Raw genomic sequence first — 23,151 nt, 5'->3', positions numbered from 1 at the left:
AAGTGGATCCCACAGCTGGGACACAGCATGGGAGAGGGAAGATGAGGCTGGGGGTGGCAGAGGCCAGAGCACAGGGGCCCCGTTTACAGAGCCAAGAAGTTGAGCTTTAACCTGAGTGTAGTGGGGGTTACAGTCCGTTAGCCTAGGGGGTGAAGAAGGGTTGGGAGCTAGGATGTTTTAGGAACAGGGAAATCAATGGGGCACAGGGCCATTTCCTCCATTTGGTTCATAAGCTTAATGCTTAAGACATAGAAGCTTTTTAACGACCTGTGGAAATGGTTTAGACTTGGAGAAATAAATTAATTGGCACCAAAATACAAAGAGAAAACTGCAGAATTAAAGCCAATAAATGTACAAGTGTTTATAGAGTATAAATTATGCTAACTAGATAGCTGGACCTCAGCATGCCTTGTAGAGTTATTTGCAATTTATATGTAATGCAGGACATTTTAATTTGTTTGATGTGATGCGGGATGGGACCCATGGAACTCTTTAAAAGATCCCCCATTCGGGCATTGTGTTGGGTTGGATGAGGTTTGGCTGCGAGTAACGGAAAAACCCTAAATAAAAGCGGCTTGAATAAGTTAGCTGTGTATTTCTTCATCATGGAAAAGTGAGCAGTCCAGGCCGGAATAGCGGCTCTGCTCCACCAGGTCCTCAGGGCCCCACTCGGTCTTGTCTTGCTGCTCTGTTACCCTTAGCACCTGCCCCGTCCTCCACAGTGGCAGCTCCAGCCGCAGTCATCAGCCTGCATTCCAGCCGGCAGGAGGGAAAGGGGGGGGGGGGGAATTATCCTTTTAAAGACACCTGTTACCTGTCAAAGCCCGCTGGCCAAAATTTAGTCACATGGTAGCCATAAGGCAGGCTGGGAGATACGCTCTTAATTCTGGCCGTGTGTCCTGCTAAGGCCCAGATATTTTATTAGTACTTAGGACGGAAGGGAAAGGATATTAGGGATACAGACTATCAATCTGTGATGACACTCCAGAGGGAAAAAAAGAGAGAGAAGATGGTGGGCCAGCAGGCAGGAGGCAGGAGATGGAGGGAAAAGATATTAGAATTGTTTAAAAGGTGGAATCCCCAAAGCCTAGTGATGCTGAGGTGAGGGAAGGGAAGGGACGGAATAGGCCGCGACGACTTAGCTCTTTTTCTGAGTTGGGAGAGCCTGAGGTAGAGACCCAGGAGGTGAAGAGGATTTGAGGAGGTGAGTTCTGCTTGGAAATAACTGAGAGGCCTAAGGGACACCTGGGATGGGGAAGGAAGGGTCACACCCAGGGAGAGGGAAGCAGAAGCCCACGGGGGGGGGGATCTCTAACCCGCTCCTACGCCCCCCACCCCAGTGCCACCCACCATCAGTGTGCCCAAGGGCAGGGCAGTGGTGACCGTGCGCGAGGGCTCCCCCGCAGAGCTGCAGTGCGAGGTGCGGGGCAAGCCACGGCCGCCCGTGCTCTGGTCCCGCGTGGACAAGGAGGCTGCTCTGCTGCCCTCGGGGCTGCCTTTGGAAGAGACCCCGGACGGGAAGCTGCGGCTGGAGCGCGTGAACCGCGACATGAGTGGGACCTACCGCTGCCAGACCGCTCGCTATAATGGCTTCAACGTGCGCCCCCGCGAGGCCCAGGTGCAGCTGAACGTGCAGTGTGAGTCCCCCTGTCCCACCGCACTACCTCCCGGGCTGTCCCTCCCCGTTCTCGCCAGGCCTGCCCCCCTTTACCCCTTCACCCACCCTAGTGCAACCAAACCCCTCCGCCTACCGCTGATACCCCTAAGCCCTCGATACCTTGACACATTTTTACAGGCGGGGAAACCAAGTTACAGAGAGGTTACGTGACTTAGTGACGTAGTTAGAGGCGGGGCAGGGATTTGAACCGATGTCATCTAGCTCCAGGGATCAGGCTCTAAATCCCGACGTCAGGCGGGGTTTCATTGCGCGGGGCGTGGGGGGCCATCTGAATAGAAGCCCAGTCTGGGACGCACGGCCGGAGGCAGTAGGCGTCTGCAGGTCGGGAGACAGGCCCGCCCCGAGACCCTTCCAGGCTGGGGGCACGGGAGCAGGGCGAGGGCATCGCCTCCCCCTCGGGGCCGCTCCTCGGACCTTCTCGGCCACGCTGACAGCTGCCCCCGCCTCCGCCCCCAGTCCCACCCGAGGTGGAGCCCAGCTCCCAAGACGTGCGCCAGGCTCTGGGCCGGCCCGTGCTCCTGCGCTGCTCGCTCCTCCGAGGCAGCCCCCAGCGCATCGCCTCGGCCGTGTGGCGCTTCAAAGGGCAGCTGCTGCCTCCGCCGCCCGCCATCCCCGTCGAGACCTCCGACCACTCGGAGCTTCGCCTCGACGCCGTCACCCGCGACAGCAGCGGCAGCTACGAGTGCAGCGTCTCCAACGACGTGGGCTCCGCGGTCTGCCTCTTCCAGGTCTCCGGTGAGCGTCCCCTAGGTCCCGCCCCACCCTACCAGCCCCTCTCGGGCCCAGGCTCCGCCGCAACTCCAACCCCGCAGGTGCCCAGCCGGGACCCCTGGGTGTGCAGCCCGCCTGCACCAACTTTCCGACACCCGCCCCTGCCAGGCCTGGGCCCCGCCCACCTGTCCCGCCCACCTGTCCCCCCCACGCCTGCCCCAGGCCTTCCCTTTCCCGGCCCGCCTATACCTGTTCTAAGCCCCGCCTACTTTAGCTCCGCTCCCTTCCATTGGACTCTGACAGCCCCGCCTCTTTCAGGCCCTCCTTGACCACGCCCACTCTCCGCCCCCTACCGCGGGGCCCCACGTCGGGCCCGTCTTAGGCTCCGCCCACATAAGGCATAGACTCCGCCCCTCCAACCCTGTCCAATCTCAGCTCTCCGCTTCCAGCTGTTTCTGTAGAAGCGCCTCCAGCCCCGCCCACACCCGGGTTAGACCCGCCCACTCAAGCCTTGGGCTCCGCGCGTCTCAGGCATCTAGCTTCAAGTCCCACCTCCTGCGCCCACTGCTCCGGAGACCCGATGGGGAACCTACTCTTTTCCCGACCGCAGGCCCAGTGTGAGGGGCTGAGGGAGGGAAGTCGCCCCGCAACAGTGTCTCTAGAATCTCATGGGCGGTGCTGGGCCAGCCCGCACACATTTCCTGAGATGTCTATCACCCTAGAGTTTCAGGCCCCTCGGTGCCCCGAAATCCCTCTCCGCCCCATCTGCCCATCTTCATTCCTGGGTGGGCTGGTGGGGCTGCAGAAGGAGTGGGTGGGTCAGAAAGCGGTGGAGGTCGTGGTGAGGGGTGAGGGCAACCGAGAGGGGCTGATGGGTTTGCCCACCCTGCCTCTCTTCCTCCACTGGTGGCAGTGCCCCTACAAGAACCCCAAGCATGCCCGTCCCCCTTTCCACCACCCTCCCAGCTCTCCCAGCAGCTCCAGACTGACTGGGTGCCCCTTTAGCTCTTGTTTGGATCCCCTCATTCACTAACAGAAGGCTAGCACCGCAGGTCACTGGCCACCTCCCCATCCCTACCAGCCAGAGGCCCCTGTGACATTTCCCACCTCCTCCCCCTCTCCCCTGTCTTTCCCTGTCTCCCCTCCGTTTTGCCTCGATCTCTCTCCTATGTCTTCTCTTCTTCTACCTCAATTCTTTGGCCCTTCTCTTCCTGTCTTCCCCCCAATCCTCTTTCTTGTGTCTTCTCTCATATCACTGCTCTGTCTCTACCTTTGCCTTTCTGCTCCATTCTCACCAACACCATCTCTTGGAATTCTCAACCTCCCTTTTCCCCATCTCCCACCTTCCCTCCTCCCTGACCCTCATCTTTCCCAAACCCTTCTTCTCCCCCACCCCTCCTCTCCTCACAATATTCCCTTCTCTTTGTCGCCACCATCTCATCTCTGTTCCACCCTGTCCTCTCTGTCTCCCTCTCCCATGCTTCCTCTCTCTGTGTCTCTCCCCATCCCCTACCCTCCATGGCCCCATGCCCCCTCCCTGCCCTCTTAGCCAAAGCCTACAGCCCGGAGTTTTACTTCGACACCCCCAACCCCACCCGCAGCCACAAGCTGTCCAAGAACTACTCCTACGTGCTGCAGTGGACCCAGAGGGAACCTGACGCTGTTGACCCCGTGCTCAACTACAGACTCAGTGTCCGCCAGGTGGGCCAAGGGGGACAGGGGCCCTGGTGTCAGCTGGCTCTGAATTGCTCATGGAGCCTGGGAAAGGGGTTGGAGATGGGGCTGGAACACACTGGCCTTTGTTATAAACAACTCTTCAGTGCCAGAGAGGAAGTGTTCTGGACACAGCAGCAGGAGCTGGGAGGTGCTAGAGACCTGACCTCTCTGGACCCATGCTCTGGGCACAGCCCTGAGAACTGGGCAGGGGTCAATGGAGGGGGAAGTGGGCAGAGCCAGTTCTGCTGATGAAACACAGAATTTACTCTTATATCAGAAGCTTACAGCAGAAACTTGAGGCATGAGCTCAAGTTTCACCCACAGAGTCTCTAGAATGCAAGGCCAAAGCCACTGTGCTGGTTTTCTGTGCTGTCTAATTCCACGTGGTTCTGCCTAGCCCACTGGGCGGTTTGGTGGAGGGTAAAAGTGTGACTCTGGGGCAGGCTGCCTAAGCTAGAACCCAGCTCTATATGAACATAGGTGAGTTACATCTATATTACCTCAGTTTCTTCATCTATAAAAATGAAGGTAAAATTACAATATTCTACCTCATAGGATCATTATTTTGAGGATTAAGTGAGTTAATAATTGCAAAGCATTTAGTGCCTAGCACACATTAAGTGTTCAATATATGTTGCTGTCATTTATTATTGAGACAGCCTGGGAGGTACGGAAGGGGTGAGTGCTGTGTCCCACAAGTGAGGGAACCGAGGCCCTGGCTTCCTAGTCCTTTGCTCTTTCTGCTACTTGATGCTGTCCCCCAAAGTCATACCAGGGCCCGGGCTGGTGCTCTGGTGGAAGCCATGGCCTGCCTAGCCCCTGGGAACTCCCTATATCCGTAGTTGAATCAGCACAGCGCCATGGTGAAGGCCATCCCAGTGCGGCGTGTGGAGAAGGGGCAGCTGCTGGAGTACATCCTGACCGACCTCCGCGTGCCTCACAGCTACGAGATCCGGCTCACGCCCTACACCACCTTTGGGGCCGGGGACATGGCATCTCGTATCATCCACTACACAGAGCGTAGGTGATGGTGGAGGTGGTGTTGGTGATGGGAAGGGTGGTCCCATCTTATGTCCAGGGGATCCCCTCCACCCTCCCCATATGGTTCCTGAGCTTGGAACTCCCCACTGTGCAGTGTCCTGCTCTGTCACTGCAGGCCAGGCCCCTCTGGCTCCCAGTCCTGCTTCTGGGGACCTTGCCCCTGGTCCTAAGCCCAGGCACTCTCTGCACAGCTCCGCTCAATTCTGACTTGGTTATCTTGCTTGCTTTCTCAGCTATCAACTCTCCCAATCTGTCAGGTGAGATATTCCCACCTACTTTTCTTCTTGGGGACAAAAAAGTACCCCTGGTGGGAGGAAGGGACCCAAAGAGATACTCAAAGAGAAAATGGGATGGAGGCCAACGGCTGGAAGGAGAAGCAGAAGGGAGCAGGGCTGGGGTTGGACATGTTTGTGTCCAGGATTTATTTTGGGCCTGAAAGGTTGGGGACTGGGGTGGAGTTGGGGGACATCTCAAACTCAGAGCCTTTCCTCCTCACTCAGCACCACTCACTGTCCCCAAAGAAAGTCCAGGCTAATCCATATCCCCTGTTCTCTGGGGCAGGTGTCCTTAGTCTGAGGTCTATGGACCCCTAAAGGGTCTGTGTACAGAATTTAGGGGTCTGTGAGTCTGCAACCTGGAAGGGCATATGCTTCTTTATGTTCCCCAGCTTCTAGCAGAAACATAACACCTCCTTCAATGATGAATTTAGGCGACCAACCGCAGTAGTATAATCAGTACCTGGGGCTTTGTCATCAGAACTCTGATGTTTTTACATCACCTTAAAGTTGCTGCAGCTCTCTCTGAGTATCATTTACGTTCATTAGTATTTCAAAACTGTGGCAGTTATTAGACCTAACACTAGATCTTCTGACTTAATTAGATAATAAGGAAGCCCACTTATTGTAACACAAATCTGTTTAAAAGTATTTGACAACTCTCAGTATAACTGATTTTCTGCGCAATCCTTTGTATTTCATTTTATGCCTCTAAAATCATTATTCTTAGATGGGGCCCTTAGACTCCACTAGTTGCCAGAAGGGTCTGCGGTGGCACAAAAAGGTTAAGTCCTGTTCTGGGAGCAGATTAGCCAGGGGCCCTGTTGCCTGGTTTCTCAAGCCTTGGAATCCTGGGCCCACTGCCTGGGAACTGCCCCGGGTGGCAGGGAGGGCAACGCTGGACCAGAGGACCTCAGGAGGCTGACCCTCTTTGTCTCACCCCCACTCCCCACCCCAATGCAGACAACACCTGCCACTTTGAGGATGAGAAGATCTGTGGCTACACCCAAGACCTGACAGACAACTTTGACTGGACACGGCAGAACGCCCTAACCCAGAACCCCAAGCGTTCTCCCAACACTGGCCCCCCCACTGACATCAGCGGCACCCCTGAGGGTGAGGACATGGCCTATTGCTAGGAATAGAGGACTGCGTCAGGGGTCTAGCCTCAGGGAGCCCCAGTCTGGGGGAGACACGGCCCTGTCCTCAGAGAGCCCCAGTCTGAGGGGAGACACAGCCCTGTCCTCAGGAAACTTCAGTCTGAGGGGAGACACAGCCCTGTCCTCAGGGAGCCCCAGTCTGAGGGTCGACACAGCCCTGTCCTCAGAGAGCCCCAGTCTGAGGGGAGACACAGCCCTGTCCTCAGGGAGCCCCAATCTGAGGGCAGACACAGCCCTGTCTGAACAGAGGATCAGGAAGAAGAGAAGCTTCAGCAGAGCTGGGAACTCAGGAGGGCTGGCCCAGAGCCCGTGCTGTGAGACAGGGAGGACGGGGTGCGATGGGGAGAGGCCCCTGGTATTCATACAGCCGAGACTATGGCAGAGAAGGAACCGGGTGGCAAGAGGGCTGGGTGGGGTGAAGCGGAGGCTGTTGGCACACCTTCCCCTCCCCCACAGGCTACTACATGTTCATTGAGACTTCAAGGCCCCGGGAACTGGGGGACCGTGCGCGGTTGGTGAGTCCCCTGTACAACGCCAGCGCCAAGTTCTACTGCGTGTCCTTCTTCTACCACATGTACGGGAAGCACATCGGTGAGTCGGGGCACCAGGTAGTCTGCCCAGTGCGTGTTGGGGCCAGGGGGCGCAGAGGGGTCCACAGGAGGCTGGGGAACTGCCCACATGCGGCCTGGATTTCCCAACTTGGCTGAATCAGAGATGCTTGGAGGGAGTGTGGGCAGAATCTGCACAAAGGGGGAGGTCCAGAGCCAGCTTGTGTGAGGTTTTGAGATGATCAGGGCTTCTGATCAGGGGGGAGGGGATGCCAGCAGGTTGAGATGGGGTCTTAGAGGGGATGGAGGAAACAGCTAAGAGGTGGAATGTACTGAGTGTTTACCAGGTGCCAGGTGACGTCCTGGGTGCTCTGCATCTGTGGTCTCATTACCCCTCATAATCACAAGGTGAGGGAGGTGTTCAGCGAGGTTAAGCATCTGTTCAGTACCACACAGCAACCCCAGCCTGTCTGACTCCCTCAAACCCTAAACAGGGTTGAAAGGGTGCTGCTTTGTGGGCAGTGAGAAGTCCTGCTTCCTGAGTGTGGGCTTGAACCTGAGGAACACCCTTTGGAAAGAGGTGGCATTGGTGGGAGCGTCGCATGAGCCAATGAGCTCATCAGTGCAGCCTTCCCAGAGCTGCCTGCTCTGTGCCCAGCTCAGGTGCTGCAGAACCGCACGGACAGGCTCCCCGTGCTCTCGGCACCATAGTCAAGTGAGAGAGACAGGCACTGAACAACTAATTGTGCCAGATGAGATTTAGTGGCCACTGTGACACGTGTCTGCAGCAGAAGGACAGGGGCCAAGCTGCGATAGGGACCAATTCCGGGGTCTGGTTATAGAAGACTCTGCTGAGGAATTGACAGTTTTTAAAATGTGTATTTGCTTGTTTACTTATTTATGGGAAAGGTAATGTATCCTGCAAGGGCACAAACGGGTACATGATGAGGGTCCCCCCATCCCAGTCCTTCTGCCATCTGTAGCCCCATCCCAGAGGCAATCACTGACTAGATTTGGGGGGAAGTTTCTGGAAATACTTTATGCATATAAAAGCAATACACATGTATTGTCCCTCCTCCCTCAGGCCACAGACTACTTAATTGTCCACCAAGGCTGCACAGTAAAGGAAGCGACTTTAAGCAAGTGTAGACCTAAAGGCTCGTTTTGGAGATGTCTCCGCAGCTCACATGATGGGTCAAGCTGAACCAATGAGCTGGCATGGGGTGGGGTGGAAGGTTCTCATACCCCGGGGGCCCCAGACCATCCACACAGACCAGTTTGCCCATGGCTGGGTCTGGACACTGTGAGAAGCTTCCTCTGGGGTAGGTGGGGTGGGTGACCAGGACCACCTGCTCTGCCCGCCGTCTGGTTTCCATCGGCTTCCCAGCTCGAGTGAGCAATGCAAACCAACTCTGCTTTGTTCCAGCCCTTCCCAATTTTACACTGAAAGCCTCACATCATAGGCAAACTCGGAGAGTTGGTCACTTTATTCCCAACTCAGGAGGGGCACTGGGGACCCAGCTGCCAAGAGGAGCATCCTGGGGCCGGTAGGGCTCCGGGAAATCAGGCCTTGTGAGCTGGGTTGCTGGGGTGTCTGGGAGCAGTCTGGGCTCCAGAGCTTGTGTGTAAGCATCAGGTGTGCCCAGCAAGAGTGGGCTGTCCCATCCCTGGACAGGAGGACTGTTCGGCAGGGACGCTGCGGAGGGGACCCCGTCCATGTCATGCTGCCTCCCAGCTCTGTCCCCTTTCGTCACCATCTTCTCAGGCTTCGCATACCTGATTGCACCCTGCCTGCTTTTCGGACCCTGTTTTCTGCAAATCTTCCTCTGGCTACCACTTAGCCCGAGCACACAGGTCTCCTTGCTTTTCTTAAATACTTGAGGCAGGTTGCTGCCTTAGAAGCCTTCGCTCATGATGTTCCTCTGGCCTGAACATTCTTCCCCTCCCCTCATTCAGGTCTCCTCAGAGAGCTCCCTGACAGCCCCATCTGAAATGTCTTCATTCCCTCCCCTGAATTATTTTCTTTCTAATGCTTACTTTCTAAGGCTTACCACCAAGGGAGCACAAGCTCCAGGAGGGCAGGGTCCTTGTCTTATTCGCAGATGTGTCTCTGGTGCCTGGTACATCGTGGTGCTCAATTAGTTGAATGAGTGAGTGAATGAATGAATGAATGAATGAATAATAGGAGGTCTGAACTTCATAAACTCCAAGGTAATTTCTAATCCTGAGGTCCCATGAAACTCCTCTTTCACTCCTGATGATAGTTGGGAAAAATTCCTCATTCAGCATTTAATTATTGAGAACCAATAGCAATTTGATGCAGATTTTCCCTCACGGAGTCATAAAAAGAGAAGATGGGAATCCCAGTAACTGCCACACCCCTGAGCAGAGAGCGGACTGGGCCTGGGGAGCTGCAGTTTAAGGACTGAGTTCCCAAGAAGCATAGAGAACTCCCAGCTCAAGCCCAGGAAGTCTTCTTGGAGGAGGTGACATTTCAGAGAGACCTTGAAGTACAGTAAAGATTTGGCTAGGGGAATGTGGTAGGGAAAGGCATCTCAAGAAGTGGGAACAGCCTAGGCAAAAGCCTGGAGGCTGAAAAGCTGGAGTATGTCCAGGCTCCAGCGTGCAGCTGCATTTGGCTTTGGAGGCACTGAGGAGCACAGGGAAGACTGCAGTGAGCAGGCCCACCCTTAGGGAGGGTGAAGGTCTTGGGCCCTGGCCGACCCTGTGAAAGGCTATCAGGAAGCCTGAGCAGGGAGATCTTAGAGCTGGGGTGCTCAGGGAAAGGGGCAAAAATTCAACTTTTGTTTAAACAGTGAAAAGGTGGGGTTCCCCCATTATTGTCCTTGGGGCAGTGTGATACAGGAGGAAAAAAATGTATGAATGAGGCTGGACCCCAGGGGGGTGGGGGAAGAAACAGGAAGATTCTAGGAAGGGGAAGGGAAAGAGGTCCCTTTGGGCTAGTGGGGATCCCAGAAGGCAATGGGGCTTGAGCCCTGCTGAAGTCAGTGTGGCATCTCCTGGCCCATGAGTGCTGGTGGCAGCCCTCTCATGGCCCCATCTGCTGGTGAGGGTCCCCTACCCAGGCCTGGATCTGCTGCTGGGGAAGGGGGCATTTCTCGCTGTCCTGGTCCCTCTTCTCCCCTCCTCTCCTACCCTACCTGGCAGCTCTGGGCACCAGCTGTCCCCAGACTTCGTGTTTTGCGGACTCTTTTTGGTCCGAGCCAACTCCTTTCATCTCAGGCAGGTAACATTTGGTGGCTGTCCCCCATAGGGGGTCTTTCTATCTGGTGTCACAGATGGTGTGGCTTTGTCTGTGGGCAGCACTATGGAAATGCCAACCACCAGGCATTGTCTAAGTCCATTCCTCTCCCCTCCGAGCCAGGTCTTTTTTGACACTGGGGGCTCAAGGGAGCCTGGAAGAGCTGGGGAGGGGACATGACATCGCCTGGGTGCTCTCAGCAAAACCATGACCCCACCCTTCCAGTGTCCCTCAGCACCTTCCAGTGTCCCTCAGCACCTCCAGAACTCCTGGCCCTGTGGCTGTAGGCAGATGGGCTCAGCACCCACAAACTGGTGCCTCCAAAACTTTGCTTTCATTCTTTTTACCACAGCTATGAGGCACATAACACTAATCTTTCTTTAAATCAACTCATTCCCTTTTTCTTAGCTTTGTCCTAAGAATTAAGATTAGAGAAATCCTGGGTTTGAAGGGCTTGCTTTATTCACCTCTTAAAACATACATGTAAGTATTAAAAATTTTAGTCCCTTGCTGTTCCTCCAGACATCATCCCACGTATCATGGGTATGCGTTGCGTGTTTTGGAATCCCATTGTATGCGCAGACGTGGGCCCATCACCCTGGAACAGGCTCCCTGTCTAGAGGGCGGAGGGTGGTGTGTGAGTGTGTGTGTGTGTGTGTGTGTGTGTGTGTGTGTGTGTGTGTGTTTCAGGGGTGGGAGATTAGCTGATCGGGAAGAAAGGGAAGAAATGAGAGAAAATTTTCAAATTATCCTGATGAACTGAAGCCCTGCTGCTGTCTCTCTTTCCTGAGTTAACTGCCCTCCCCCTCCTCCCTGGGAGGATGGGACAGTGAACCAGTGCGTGATGGGAAGAGGGTCCCGTCTAACAGAGACTGTGCTGTGGGCAGTGAGGAGGGCTTGGTGCCCTGTCCACACCTCACTGGCCCCCTCTCTTCACATCCACCACAGGCTCCCTCAACCTCCTGGTGCGGTCTCGGAGCAAAGGGGCCCTGGACACCCACGCTTGGTCCCTCAGTGGCAATAAGGGCAACGCATGGCAGCAAGCCCATGTGCCTATCAACCCAAGCGGGCCCTTCCAGGTGAGTCTGCCAGGCCCAGAGGCCCTCACGGGGTTCCGCAGGCCTGGCCAGGAATCCCTTCGGAAGGCTTAGTGTTGCTCCTGGGAGACAATGCAGAAAGCAGGCAGGAGGTGGGGATGGGGGGACTCCAGGGGCATCAGGGGGAGGGGTGGAAGTCTGTCTCACAGAACTCCCCTAAGTCCTGTTCCTTGCTCTCTGACCCCGCCCCAGATTATTTTTGAGGGGGTTCGAGGCTCGGGCTACCTGGGAGATATCGCCATAGATGATGTCACACTGAAGAAGGGAGAGTGTCCCCGGAAGCAGATGGATCCCAATAAAGGTGAAGACTGAAAGGGGGGTCTGAGGGGGGCTGTGTGGGTGGGCACCTGTGTCGGGAGGAGAGGGTTTGTGTCTGAGTGGGGGTTCCAGTGACTGGGTGACAGGCTGTGTGCATCAGTGACAAGGTTAACACTCAGGCTCCAGCCGAGCTCAGGCTCTGGGGCCTGTGTGGGACAGTGTGCCCTCCTGTGAGTGTGCTTAGCTGTCTGTACCACAGTGCCTCCCGTGCCTGTGTGTGTAGATCCAGATGTGAACATGTGCTCTCCCTTCCCCCCCCAGGAGGCCAGATGGTCGCCATAATAACAGTTCAAGTTTACTGAGCAATTACTATGTACCAGGCAAGATACAAAAGCCTGTATATGCATGAGCTCATTCAGTCCTCAAAACAGTCCTCTGGGGTAGCCCTTACTATTAGACTCATTTTACAGATGAGAAAACTGAGGCCCACTGAGGTCAAGTAAACTGCTCCAAGTCTTAGTGAGCCAAAGAGCCAGGATTTGGACCCCAGCACGCTGAGTTAACCCACACAGCGCACACCTCAAGTCTGGGCTGATGTGTGCCTGTGTGCATTGAGGGCAATGTCCACCTGTAGGCCCCCAGAGAGAGGGGGCAAAGTAACGGGCCCTCCCACCTCCCACAGCCTGCCTGCCCGCCTGCTACCCTGGTCCTCCTGAACTGACTGGAGCCCTGGCCTGTCTCCCCTCTCTCCTGTCGCAGTGGTGGTGATGCCGGGCAGTGGAGTGCCCCGCCAGCCCCACCCGCAGCTCTGGGGGCCCGTGGCCATCTTCCTCTTGGCGCTGCAGAGATGATGAGAGCTACGTGGCCCCCCACCCCGCCCCTGGCACACCAAAGTGTCTGCATCGTACCAAAGACTGACCCCCGCCAGCCGGGGTGCCTGGGGCAGGGCCAGCCCACCAGGGAGGGGCCCACGTTGGCTGCGAGGATGAGCAGAGAACAAGGACAGAGGCCCGCGCTGAGGCCCTGCAGACAGTTGTTCAAGACACGCACACATTCACACACTCACACCCACACTCACACAGAGATATATTAAAGCACAAGTTTCTACTCGACCTGCCAGCCAGCACCTTCTTTACTGCAGAGACAGGGGACTCACCTGAATGGTTTCTGCCACCCCAGGGACCTCGGCACCGTGCAGGCCTTGTCCAGGCTGTACCCATGGTGTTTCTGCTCTCACTCCATCCCTAACTTAAGGCTGAATTCCAGCCCCTGTGGCTTTACCAGAAAAGGAGCAGGCACAGGAGCCTTGCCCTTGACTGGACTCTGGGACTCCCTGGGATGGGGGAGGCTGGGGTCAGATGGGGCCAGGGGGACTTTGTGAGCTCTGTGAATGTCCCAATGCAGAGGACAAGGAAGGTGAGGCACCTGCTGCTTGCAACTCTGTTCCTGGGGCAAGGGCCAGAAGGTCACCTAGATCCCCTGACCTGTTCCTGGGATGTCATATTCCCCCTTCTCTGTGCCCCCTTTGAAGGGACTCAGCATGGGGTCTTGGGCCTGGCAGTCTGAAGATTGGCACCTTCCCCTGCTACTCCACGTCCCGTGAAGCATCTGGATTCCTGAGCACACCGCCCCACCCCAGCAGGCTGGCCTAACCTCTGCCCCAGCGCATCTCCGAAGAGCCAGGGCAGTGGTGGCCAGGCCCTCTTCTGGGGTGAGGCTTGACTCTGAAAGGGGCAGAGAAGTCCCTTTCACAATTTGTGTCCCATGTCTGACACTGAACTTGGGAGTGGAGTGGAGCCTCCGTTTCTTTTGTACTTGGCATGAGGGTTGCCCGGGTTGGGAGGGTGCGTGTAGGGCGGCTGCCCTGCCCTCCTCCACTGGAATCGCTGTCCAGTGCGCCGCTCCCAGGGTCAGTGAAGGAGGAGGAGTCTGTAGAGCTGGGGTGAGGGTTGGGTAGTTGCTGGTCACCCTGCTCCCTGGGAGCTGAGCTCATGCCCCCAGCATCCTGTCCCTGGGCCCTGGGCCAGGAGCCTGAGTGGTGCATGATGGGATCTAGACCTCTCCTCCTCAGCATCGCCCCCGAGCCCCCACCCAGCTGACCGTGGGAGAGAGGAGGCCGGCCCCTTCCAGGGTGAGTCTTCACACGTGTGGGCACGTGGCCATGTGTCTGTGGGTGTGTGCATGTGTGTGCATGTATGGGCGTGTTTGTATCTGTGTAGCACTGTGGGTACATCTCTGGGCACGAGTGTGTGCAAATCCGAGTGTGCGTGTGCAGTGAGGCGTATCTGTGAGGCTGGGTCGGCACCTCTTCCCTGTGAGTGCCTACAAACGTCAGCATGCATGTCCACCTTCAGGAATGACAGAAACACTCGTGGGCGCTGGCCAGGTGGACCACTCTAACCCCATTCTGTAGTCTCAACTCCTGCCACCACCTGAGTTTCTACCTTTCATCCTCTGTGAATGACAAAGAGCTTACAGATGACCCTACTGGAATTCGAGCACCTTTGGAAGGGGGTGTCACCTGGCTTCTCCTGGAGCATTTGGTGGGGACAGCTGCAGAGAAGAGGCAGCAATGCCAGGAGGCAGGCAGGGAACCAAAGCAAATGCTGCCCATCTCGCCACCCTGCCAGGCCCGTGTTACCATCATCACCAATAGCTGGTGGGCGGTGGGCCAGGGCTGGAGCAGAGTCTCCTGACCCGACCAGCCTGGCTGCCTTCCTAGCCCAGCCAAGGCCTCTGTCCGAAATGAGTGGCTCCAGGTTCCCAAAACACACCTCCATCACGTCTGCTGGGTATTGCTCCTTAATTGTCCCATCTGTGCAGGGTCTGTTGTCCCAGCTAGACTGTGAGCTCCTCCTCTGAGCCCTCCAACCCTTTCCCCACCCCATCCCGCCCTTACGACCGGCACAGTGGGCCTATCTTGGAAACACTCACCGGGCTTTGCCAGAAGGGTGGAATCTATCAACCGGAGCTTCCCAAGCCCAGCTGCAGGTCAGAACCAGCCAAGCGTCTGTGAGAAAGCACAGTGCTTGAGCCCACTCCAGAGGTTCTGCTTTAATTGGACTGGCATGTGGCCTGACATCATACGTATTTGAAAGCTCCTCAGGAGAACCCAAGGGTGGGAACGACTGGCCTACCACCTGCAGGTGCTTCCTCTGTGCCCTCGGGGGTGGGCCTGATGACTCAGAGAAGAAAAGCCCTGAGAGCTTCCCCCTGAAGCTCCATGGTGCCCAGGCCTACTTCCCTCTGGTGGTCTTTGAATAGATCTATCCCCTGCCCTGGCTGCTTCACGATGGGGACCCTGTCATATGTTCACCTCCATATCCATAGAGTCTGAGGCAGAAAAGATACTTGACACATGCCAGCTGAACTGAACTGCACGCATGCAGCCCCTGAGTTTCTGGTCTGGAGAGAGGACCTGGTGACATAGACAGAGAATGCAAGGCGAGCACTGCCAGAGGGAGACTGCAACAGCCCGGGGCAGCCCTGAGAGGCTGGCTGGCCTTGGGCCAACAGCTTGCCTGAGTGAGATGCTGAGGTCCCTGGTCCAGCGCAGGAGTGTGAGGTTGGTGTGTGTGTGTGTCATGTGAGTGCCTAGGGTGTGCCAGTCTGTGTGTATTGTGTTGCGTCAGGAGGTCTGCAAGGAATGAGTGCCTTTGTGTGTCCCTGGGAAACTTGTAGCTCTTTGTTTGTGTCTGCCTGTGAGTCAGCACCTATGTCAGTGTTGTTTGTGTTGTGATCTTTGTATGCCATTGGGTGTCAGCATCTTTGTGTTGATAGGTGGCCCATGAAGACCCCCAGCCCAGGGGAGACCAGGCTGGCTGGATCCAGTTCATCTCCCCAATGGCAGGCAGTCTTGCCCTCTGGTTAGGGTGACTGAGGCATTTTGTGGCCTTAAAACTGGGAGTCCAGGGTTAGCTCTCAGGGTGTTAGGGTCCCTCCACCCATCCCCTCCAGGTTGGTGTCTGGGGGAGAAAGGGACTCCAGGGGCCAGGTACTGGAGATGGGGCTTCTCAGCTTAACTGGCCTGCCCCTGGGACTGTTGGACAGCCACCTGGGGTGCCAGGCTCAGCCTGCAAACCAAACCCCTGGTGCTGAGATGCTCCTCCCAACTTTGCCCTCTCTGGGACAGCCCTGGCACCTCTTTCCCATTCGTTCTCTCTCCCTGTGCTCCGGGAAAGCCCTTGGCTCAGGCCGTCAGTGCTGGGATGGGCCTTAGAGGCCCATACTCCTCATGGTGCAAATGAGGAGGGTGAAGGTCAGAGGGGGAGGGACTGGCCCCATGTCACACAGCTAGTTAGTGTGGAACTAGCCTAGGAAGCCAGGTACTATCACCCTGGGGTTGTCAGCCCACTGACCACTGCCCCAGGGCCTCCTACCAGGTAGCCATGAGGAGCCTGGGCAAACTGCCCTGTCTCCGGGTGCTGGAACAGATGTCACAGATGTTACTGGGCCCTGTACTGGGAGAAGTACCATCTCCCTGTCTCAAATTCTGGCCTCTCACCCCAGGCCACACCCCTCCCCCCAGCTTAGGACTGGAGGCCACATAGAGGCTGCCTCCCTCTGCCCACACTAGCTTAGCTGCATCCCCTCCCCCCACTTCTCAGAAAGAAGAGACTCTGTTTCCCCTCCTCCCCTCTGTGTTCATACAGGCCTGGGCTGGGGATGCAGATTAGTGTGACCTGGGGTTGTCATCCTGTCGACTTCCCCCTACGGACCAGGAGGGCCTGGGAAGCAGGGACAAATCCTGGTGTTTTCTTCTCCCTGGACAAGTCAGGGGGGTTGGGGGGGCATTTCCAGGGTCTGTCCCCAGGCATAGGTGGGTGAACCTGCTCTGGAGAGAGTCCCTGTGGAGCCACTGGTTGAGGTTCTGGGTTTAGGGGGGCCCTTCCTACTTCCAAAGGCAGGGTAAGCTCCTCCTCTCTGTTAAGTCAGTGCTATGTGTGTATCTGAGTGTGTGTGTGTGTGTGTGTGTGTGTGAGGGTGTGCTGCTGGGGCAAAAGGACCACTCTTCCCTGGAGATCCCTTGATCCTTAGTGTTGAAAGGACAGTAGAGACCATTTAACCCAGTGTCCCCACTGTACAGGTGAGAAAGGGGAGGCCCAGAGAGATGGTACTCGCCCACCGTCACCCCATTTCCCTCATGTCAACTACATTCATTTCCCAGGAGCCTTACTGGAATTGCCCTCACTCCTGGCACCCCCAGTCGCCCCCATAATCACCATCTCAGCCTAATTCCTGGGCCCTTCTGCCTCAGTGGTCTCCAGCATCCTTCCCTTCCCAGGGTGGCCAGCTCACCAAAGCCTTCACCCCCAATCCAGGAGAAAGGACAGGGGAAGGAGGGGGCTGCTCCAGCCCTGAAGTCTAATGAACTTGGGAGAGAAACCCCCACCCCCCTGCCCAGGCCCACCCCCCACCAAGTCAAAGCACAACGGGAGACCCTCACTAACGGGTGAAAGGCACTGGGGTTGTTTCAATCACACGACCCTGTCCTCAGCCCTTTGCCTTGCTCTCTGTCTCCACCCAGCCTCTGTCCCCCCTTTGTCTCTTTCACCCCAAGACCCCGATGTAACCTCTAGTTGCGGACGCGGTTGTTTCAATAAAGCTGCAGTGTTCTAGAGCTCGGGTCAGGCTGTGTGCTGTGGCTCATGGCGAGTAGCGGGCCCGGCCGGGACGGAGGGATGAGGGGAGAGGCTGGGTTCCTCTCGGGCCACTGGGGGAAGCCCGTTTTCTCTTTGGCACCTGCTGTCATGAATCCTGTTCTGCCACCCAGACAATGGGGATCTGTGTCCTGGTCTCTAACCCAGTGAACTCAGATGTCCTCACTCATTTGTCCCTCTAACAAATGCTAGCCAAATGCTGTCCCCGTGGAAGCTCCTGGTTAGTGGGGGAGACAGACACTGAGCTAGTAACACACCAGGGAGTGTGTCATTAGGAATACAATTGGGGCAGTGAAGGAAGGTAAGAGGAGGTTCTCATTTGGGTTGAGGCTTCAGGGAAAACCTCTCTAAAGAAGAGACATTTAGGAGAGAAGTAAAGAATGACTGGAGTTAGGCTACTGGGGCAGAAGGCGTCTTCCAAGCAGAGGGAACAGAATATTTAAAGGCCTAGAGGGGTGAAAAAAAGCTTGTAGAAGCTTCAAGGAAAGGGAAACAGACAAGAGGGAGGAATAACTGTTAGCCAGGCCAGGCCTGGGTGTACTGACTTCGCCCCTTCCCTTCCCAGCTCCCAAATCCACCAGACCCCTTCCATGCTCCTGCTCCTCACAGTCTATGTTCCTGCCCTGGGCCCATAAACCCCACTCCGCACTCTACCTGGGGCTACCTCCCTTACTCAGTGCCAGTGAGCTGCCCACTTGCCCCCAAATCCTATTGTGCCAAACTTTCCCTTTCCCCTGATCTCTCAGAATCCTAGAATTTCAGACCTGGGAGGTCCTTAAAGTCACTGATTTCAACCACCTACTACTGTGTTTTCCATGAGAGAATCAGCTTACCAAGGCCAGGGGAGCTGGCAGTGATGAGGGGGGCAGGCACCCTACTGGGAAGGTTTGTGGGGTGACCCCACATCACAGGCATGGGTACCATGACATGAACTACAGAGAGACCAGGCAAATGACAGGAAGAGAGTGTTTCATGTTACTCAGTTACAGTGGCTCAGGGAGGTAGAGCAAATAGTTTCATTTTCATGTTCATGAGGCTCAGAAAGGTGGCAAGACTAGGGGCTCCCTACCCCATCTCTATCTGCTCACACCTTGGGTAACTTCTTGCCATACCCAGGATTTCTGTTCTAGAGCTTGGGACGCACCACTGGGTTGGACTGGCTCTCTGGGTACAAGGAAGAGAGACCCACTCCAGCTCCTTCACGTACAGGAGCATCATTGTGAGGCTGCACGTAGCAAGGGGCCAGCCACTCTCAGAAACCCAGACGTAGGAGGTGTGACAGGGATGGGTTTCCAGAACCAGATGGGTAGCCTGGATTCAGGCAGCTTTAGGAGTTCATGGCTCCTCACCTGCGGCAGAGCGAAGCTGGCCACAAATTCCTTGCTATCCTTCCTACAGAGGGGGAGAGTAAAATTCCCTTCCCCTTGAATCTGGATCACTCGTAGTGGCTTGTTTGGCCGATAGGATGTGACATTCAGTGTTGAAGGGGCCTTGCAGTTTCAGCTCAGGCCTTTTCGAATATCCTTCCTGGGAACTCTGAGTCACCATGCTGGATGTCCAACTCCCCTAAGACTGACGTGCTGGGGAGGCCACAGGAGGGGCTCCAGCTGATCGGTCCAGCTGAGCCCGGCCTTCCAGCCACCCCTCCAAAGCACTGGCCATGGGAATAAAGCCCCACCGGGTCCTCCCGCCCAGCTGTCCACCAGCTGCATCCCTCTGTAGGTGCCACCTGCCAGAGAAGAATCTCATAGCAACACTCAGCCCAAATTCCTGACCCACGAAGTCATGGGATATAATCAAAATAACTTGTTTCAAGTCCCCGAGGTTGGGCCAGTTTGTTAGAAGAGCAATAGGCAACCATCCCGGCATGACTCAGCACTTTCCAGTGTCGGCCGCTTTCTGCCCACACAGTCCTCTCTCCACTCATGGTGTTGCTCCTTTGTGACCTCAGCTTTCCCGGGTCATGGCCTCTCCAGCCCCGACCTTCTCTCACAGCCTTCCAACCGCAGCTCTCAGCATGCACAGACTTGGCCTCGTTAGAAAAATGACCCCGGGACTGGCCCACTGTCTCATGCCCAGTCATACACATATCATTGGGCCACCTGTTGATTGGCTCCCCATCAGCTGGGTAGGAGGAAGGGGTCACGGATATAAAACACAGCTGCCTGGGGGCTGCTCTTCTAGAAAGGCTGTGGGTGGGCCCACTTCAGGGGGGCAGGGGGCTGGCAGGCACCATAAACATCCTTGGTTTTTCCCTTTTTCGCCCCTCTATGACCATCCATTCTCAGGGCCACAGTTGTGCAGTGTGTGCACAGTGAAAGTAACCCCGTCCCAGGGCAGGTCCCCATGTAAACCACACAGGTAGGTCAGGTAACTCAGGAACAGCAACTTGTGTCATTCACAATGACTCAGATGTTTTTTATTTTCACTTTTACAGATGCGGGAACTGAGGCTCAGAAAGGTATTGTGGTTACCCAAGCTCACAAAATCAGGGAGGGGAAGAGAGTTGGCTTCTGGTGCAGGGTTCTTTCAGCCAGGTCCCTCCTTTCCTTGCCCCCTTTAAGGAGCAGCTGGGTTTCTCAGCAACTCAGCCCCAGGGTCTGGAGAAGCAGGGCCTTTCCTGTGTGGCTCCCCCTTCAGATGGAAATTGTCCCCAGTCCTAATTTTCTATTTCTAGCTGCTGGACCTTTTTGCATATGGCCTTTGTGGAAAGTGACTGTAACACGTTTTTAGAAATAAGCTGAGTATAAATAAATCCAAGGAAAAAGTAGAAACTCTTCTCCCTAGGTCACCCTGACGCTGGCTGGAAGCATTCCTCCCAACTGCCTCTCAACAAACCCCTGCTCCCAAGTTCATCTGCCCTGGGCCTGCCGCCTTGCCAGTACCCAACGTGTCCCCCTGCTCTGAGGTCAGCTTGGCAGCCCCCCTGAATGCAAATCCTACCCCCGAAGCCATCATCCTGTCTCTTTAGCAGTTTGGGTCTTTAAAATATTTTGAGCTTCCCGTTCTCTCATCCCCATGAGGCCAGCCAAAGCTCGGCCGAGGGGGACAGCATTTTGCAAGGCCCTTTCCGTCTACCTGCTGGCCAAAGTACAACCTGCTCTCGGTGTTCATCCCCCAGAGCCACCTGCCTATTCGCTGTCAGCTGCAGGGCAGCGACACGCTGAGTGAAACATGAGTCCGAGAGGCTGAGTGTAAGTGTCCGCACAGAGGGAGGCCCTGCTGCCGTGGAGTGGGGGCCGCAGGACGCGGAGGGAGCGGCTGCTGGTCCCTTGTTGTTCTCAGAAATGCTTATGCGTATGTGTGAGCGTGCGAATGGTTTTAAATCTAGAAGAACATTCACTGGGTTATCTTAGCTGTCTCTGGTGAAATTTCAGATGCTTCTGACTCACATGTATTATTTTTAATAACAAGGAAACAAATCTATTTTCTTGAGGGGAAAAAAGCCAGAAGTCATCAAGGACTATAGATTAGAAATAAAGGTCACTTTCTGTTCTTAGCAATATTTTTATAACTACACATCACAGAGATAGGGAAAGGGCTTTGAACTTAGACCTTGAAATCTTTCCCTGTGATTTATTCCGATAAAAATGCTCTGACAGTTGGGCTGAGGAGAAGAACTGGGCTGCGCTGAGCAGAGGTGAGGAGGCGAGGCCGCTGAACCAAGTTTTGAATAAGAAAATCCCAACAGGAATAACGCTATTTCCAGAGTGAGTACTAACACGGGAGGCATGCCCAACCCTTGTGCGTGAGTGTGTGTGTGTGTGTGAGAGTGTGTGAGTGTGTGTGAGAGTATGTGTGAGTGTGTGTGTGTGTATGTGTGAGTATGTGTGTGTATGTGTGTGTGTGAAAGAGTATGTGAGTGTGTGTGTATGTGTGAGTGTGTGTGTGTGAGAGTATGTGTGAGTGTGTGTGTATGTGTGAGAGTATGTGTGAGAGTGTGTGTGTGTATGTGTGAGTGTGTGTGAAAGAGTATGTGTGTGTGTGAATGTGTGTGTATGAGTATGTGTGTGTTTGTGTGTGTGAGTATGTGTGTGAGTGTGTGTGAGAGTATGTGTGTGTGTGAATGTGTGTGAGTATGTGTGTGAGTGTGTGAGTGTGTGTATGTGAGTGTGTGTGTGTGAGTGTGTGTGAGAGTATGTGTGTGTATGTATGTATGGGAGTGTGTGTGGGAGTGTACATTTGTGTGGGAGTGTGTGTACGTGTGAGTGTGTGTGAGTGTGTGTGAATGTGTGTATATGTGGGAGTGTTTGTGCAAGTGTGTGAGTGTGTATTTATGTGAGTGTGTGTGAGTGTGTGGGGGAGGGTGTATGTGAGTGTGGGAGTGGGAGTATGAGAGTGTGTGAGCACGCATGCACACGTGGGAGTGGATGTGCCTGCCCTCTTTGGGACCCCCGTGGCATGGGCAGCCCCGTGCAGTGCTGGCATCTCCTTCCCTCTCCTGCGTGTGGGCCACTTAATGACGCAGCCAGGGTGGGGGCCGGAGGGCTGGCCTCTGTGGCCTGAGGGCACGTGGGGCGCAGGAACTGTGGTTGGGCCCTTCCCAGGCTCCTCCCCACCCAGTGGGCAGAGCCCCTTGGAAACTCTCAGACCCTCTACTAGAAGCATCCGGGCCTCTGCTGATCTCTGCCCCAAGACTAGGCTCAGAGAAGGGGTACCGACTCCATGGGAGACAGAGGGGCTGAGGAGACGGAGAGAGGTACAGAGCCTGAGCACTGAGGTACAGAGTCTGAGGAGGGACAGGGACCCCAGGGTCCAGAGTCTGGCTTGGATCTCAAATAAGTCAGCGCCATCTGGGCCTCAGTTTCCCTGTAAAATTGGGGCGGGCATGGGGAGCTTTGAACTTGAAGATTCTTCTAGCTCTGGGCATCAGTGAAATGAGGGGTGGGGTGTTCTTAAGCAATACAGAGGAAGGGGCCCCACAAAAGAATAAAGGCAACCCCAGTGACATAGTCCTGTTTCTGTTTGTGTCCACCTCTCCCCCTCCCCAACGCTGGGACCCGCATTACCCAGACCTAAGTGGAAGCTAGTCAACTTGCTTCCTCTCCACACCCCAATCCCTGAACCAGCTCCTCCCCTCCAGGAGGCAGCAGGTATCAGAAAAGGCAAGGATGGGTCTTAGGGGGGCACCGGGTCTTGGCAGGATGGGGTGGATGTCAGAGCGGGAGGCAGAGCCAGTGTAGAGGAGGGAGGATGGCTGTGGGTCAGGGGAGGCTGCAGGTGGGCATCAGGGGCGGGTCTGCGGCAGCTACTAGGATGAGGGGCCAGAGGGGTGCCCTGCCCTCCACAGCTACCAGAGTCATCAAAAAAGCCCTATCAAGCTGGCCCTTCTCTCCTGGTGGTGGGGGTGGCCCAGAAGGTTCCCAGGAAGTTATTGGCCAGCACCAGACACCAGCTCCTGGGGTGAGACCGAAGTTAAGTTGGAGGTGAAACCTATACTGGGTCTCAGGGATGTTCCCCTACCCCCTTCACCCTGGGTCTAGAAGTGGGGACAACTTGGGATGCAGTGGGGGTGGAAAGTCCCCATTTCCCCTCCCCCTAAGATGGGACTATAGGGTCCTTTTCTTTGTCTAAAACTTGAGAAGCAGAGAAGGTTCTGGATGGATCAATCTTCCATCCCCTCACCTCCCACAGGACTCTGTTATTAGGACTCCGGTGGGAGGCGTGTGCAAACTTCTAGCCTGTGGAGTGGTGACTGTGAGGGAAGGGAGGGGTCCAGGGCCCTTCCCTCAGTGCTGATCCTCA

General features: G+C 55.6%; 1 protein-coding gene across 1 annotated transcript in view; it reads left to right on the top strand.

Moving 5' to 3' along the window:
* The window catches only part of MDGA1 (MAM domain containing glycosylphosphatidylinositol anchor 1), a 54,579-nt gene extending 37,499 nt beyond the window's left edge, over positions 1–17,080 (top strand). Inside the window, exons 8-17 of the mRNA XM_087817370.1 lie at positions 1,341–1,637; positions 2,135–2,413; positions 3,939–4,090; positions 4,948–5,125; positions 5,380–5,403; positions 6,385–6,537; positions 7,038–7,172; positions 11,340–11,470; positions 11,681–11,789; positions 12,506–17,080. Of these exons, the coding sequence (XP_087673496.1) occupies positions 1,341–1,637; positions 2,135–2,413; positions 3,939–4,090; positions 4,948–5,125; positions 5,380–5,403; positions 6,385–6,537; positions 7,038–7,172; positions 11,340–11,470; positions 11,681–11,789; positions 12,506–12,597 (1,550 nt within the window). The 3' untranslated portion in view covers positions 12,598–17,080. The remainder of the gene's footprint in view (positions 1–1,340; positions 1,638–2,134; positions 2,414–3,938; positions 4,091–4,947; positions 5,126–5,379; positions 5,404–6,384; positions 6,538–7,037; positions 7,173–11,339; positions 11,471–11,680; positions 11,790–12,505) is intronic.
* The last annotated feature ends 6,071 nt before the right edge of the window (positions 17,081–23,151 follow it).

The sequence above is a fragment of the Miniopterus natalensis genome, chromosome 5 (assembly GCF_054644295.1).
Source record: "Miniopterus natalensis isolate mMinNat1 chromosome 5, mMinNat1.hap1, whole genome shotgun sequence".
NCBI lineage: Eukaryota > Metazoa > Chordata > Mammalia > Chiroptera > Miniopteridae > Miniopterus > Miniopterus natalensis.
Note: the sequence above shows the minus strand (reverse complement) of the source record. Positions and strands in the feature narration are given on the sequence as shown.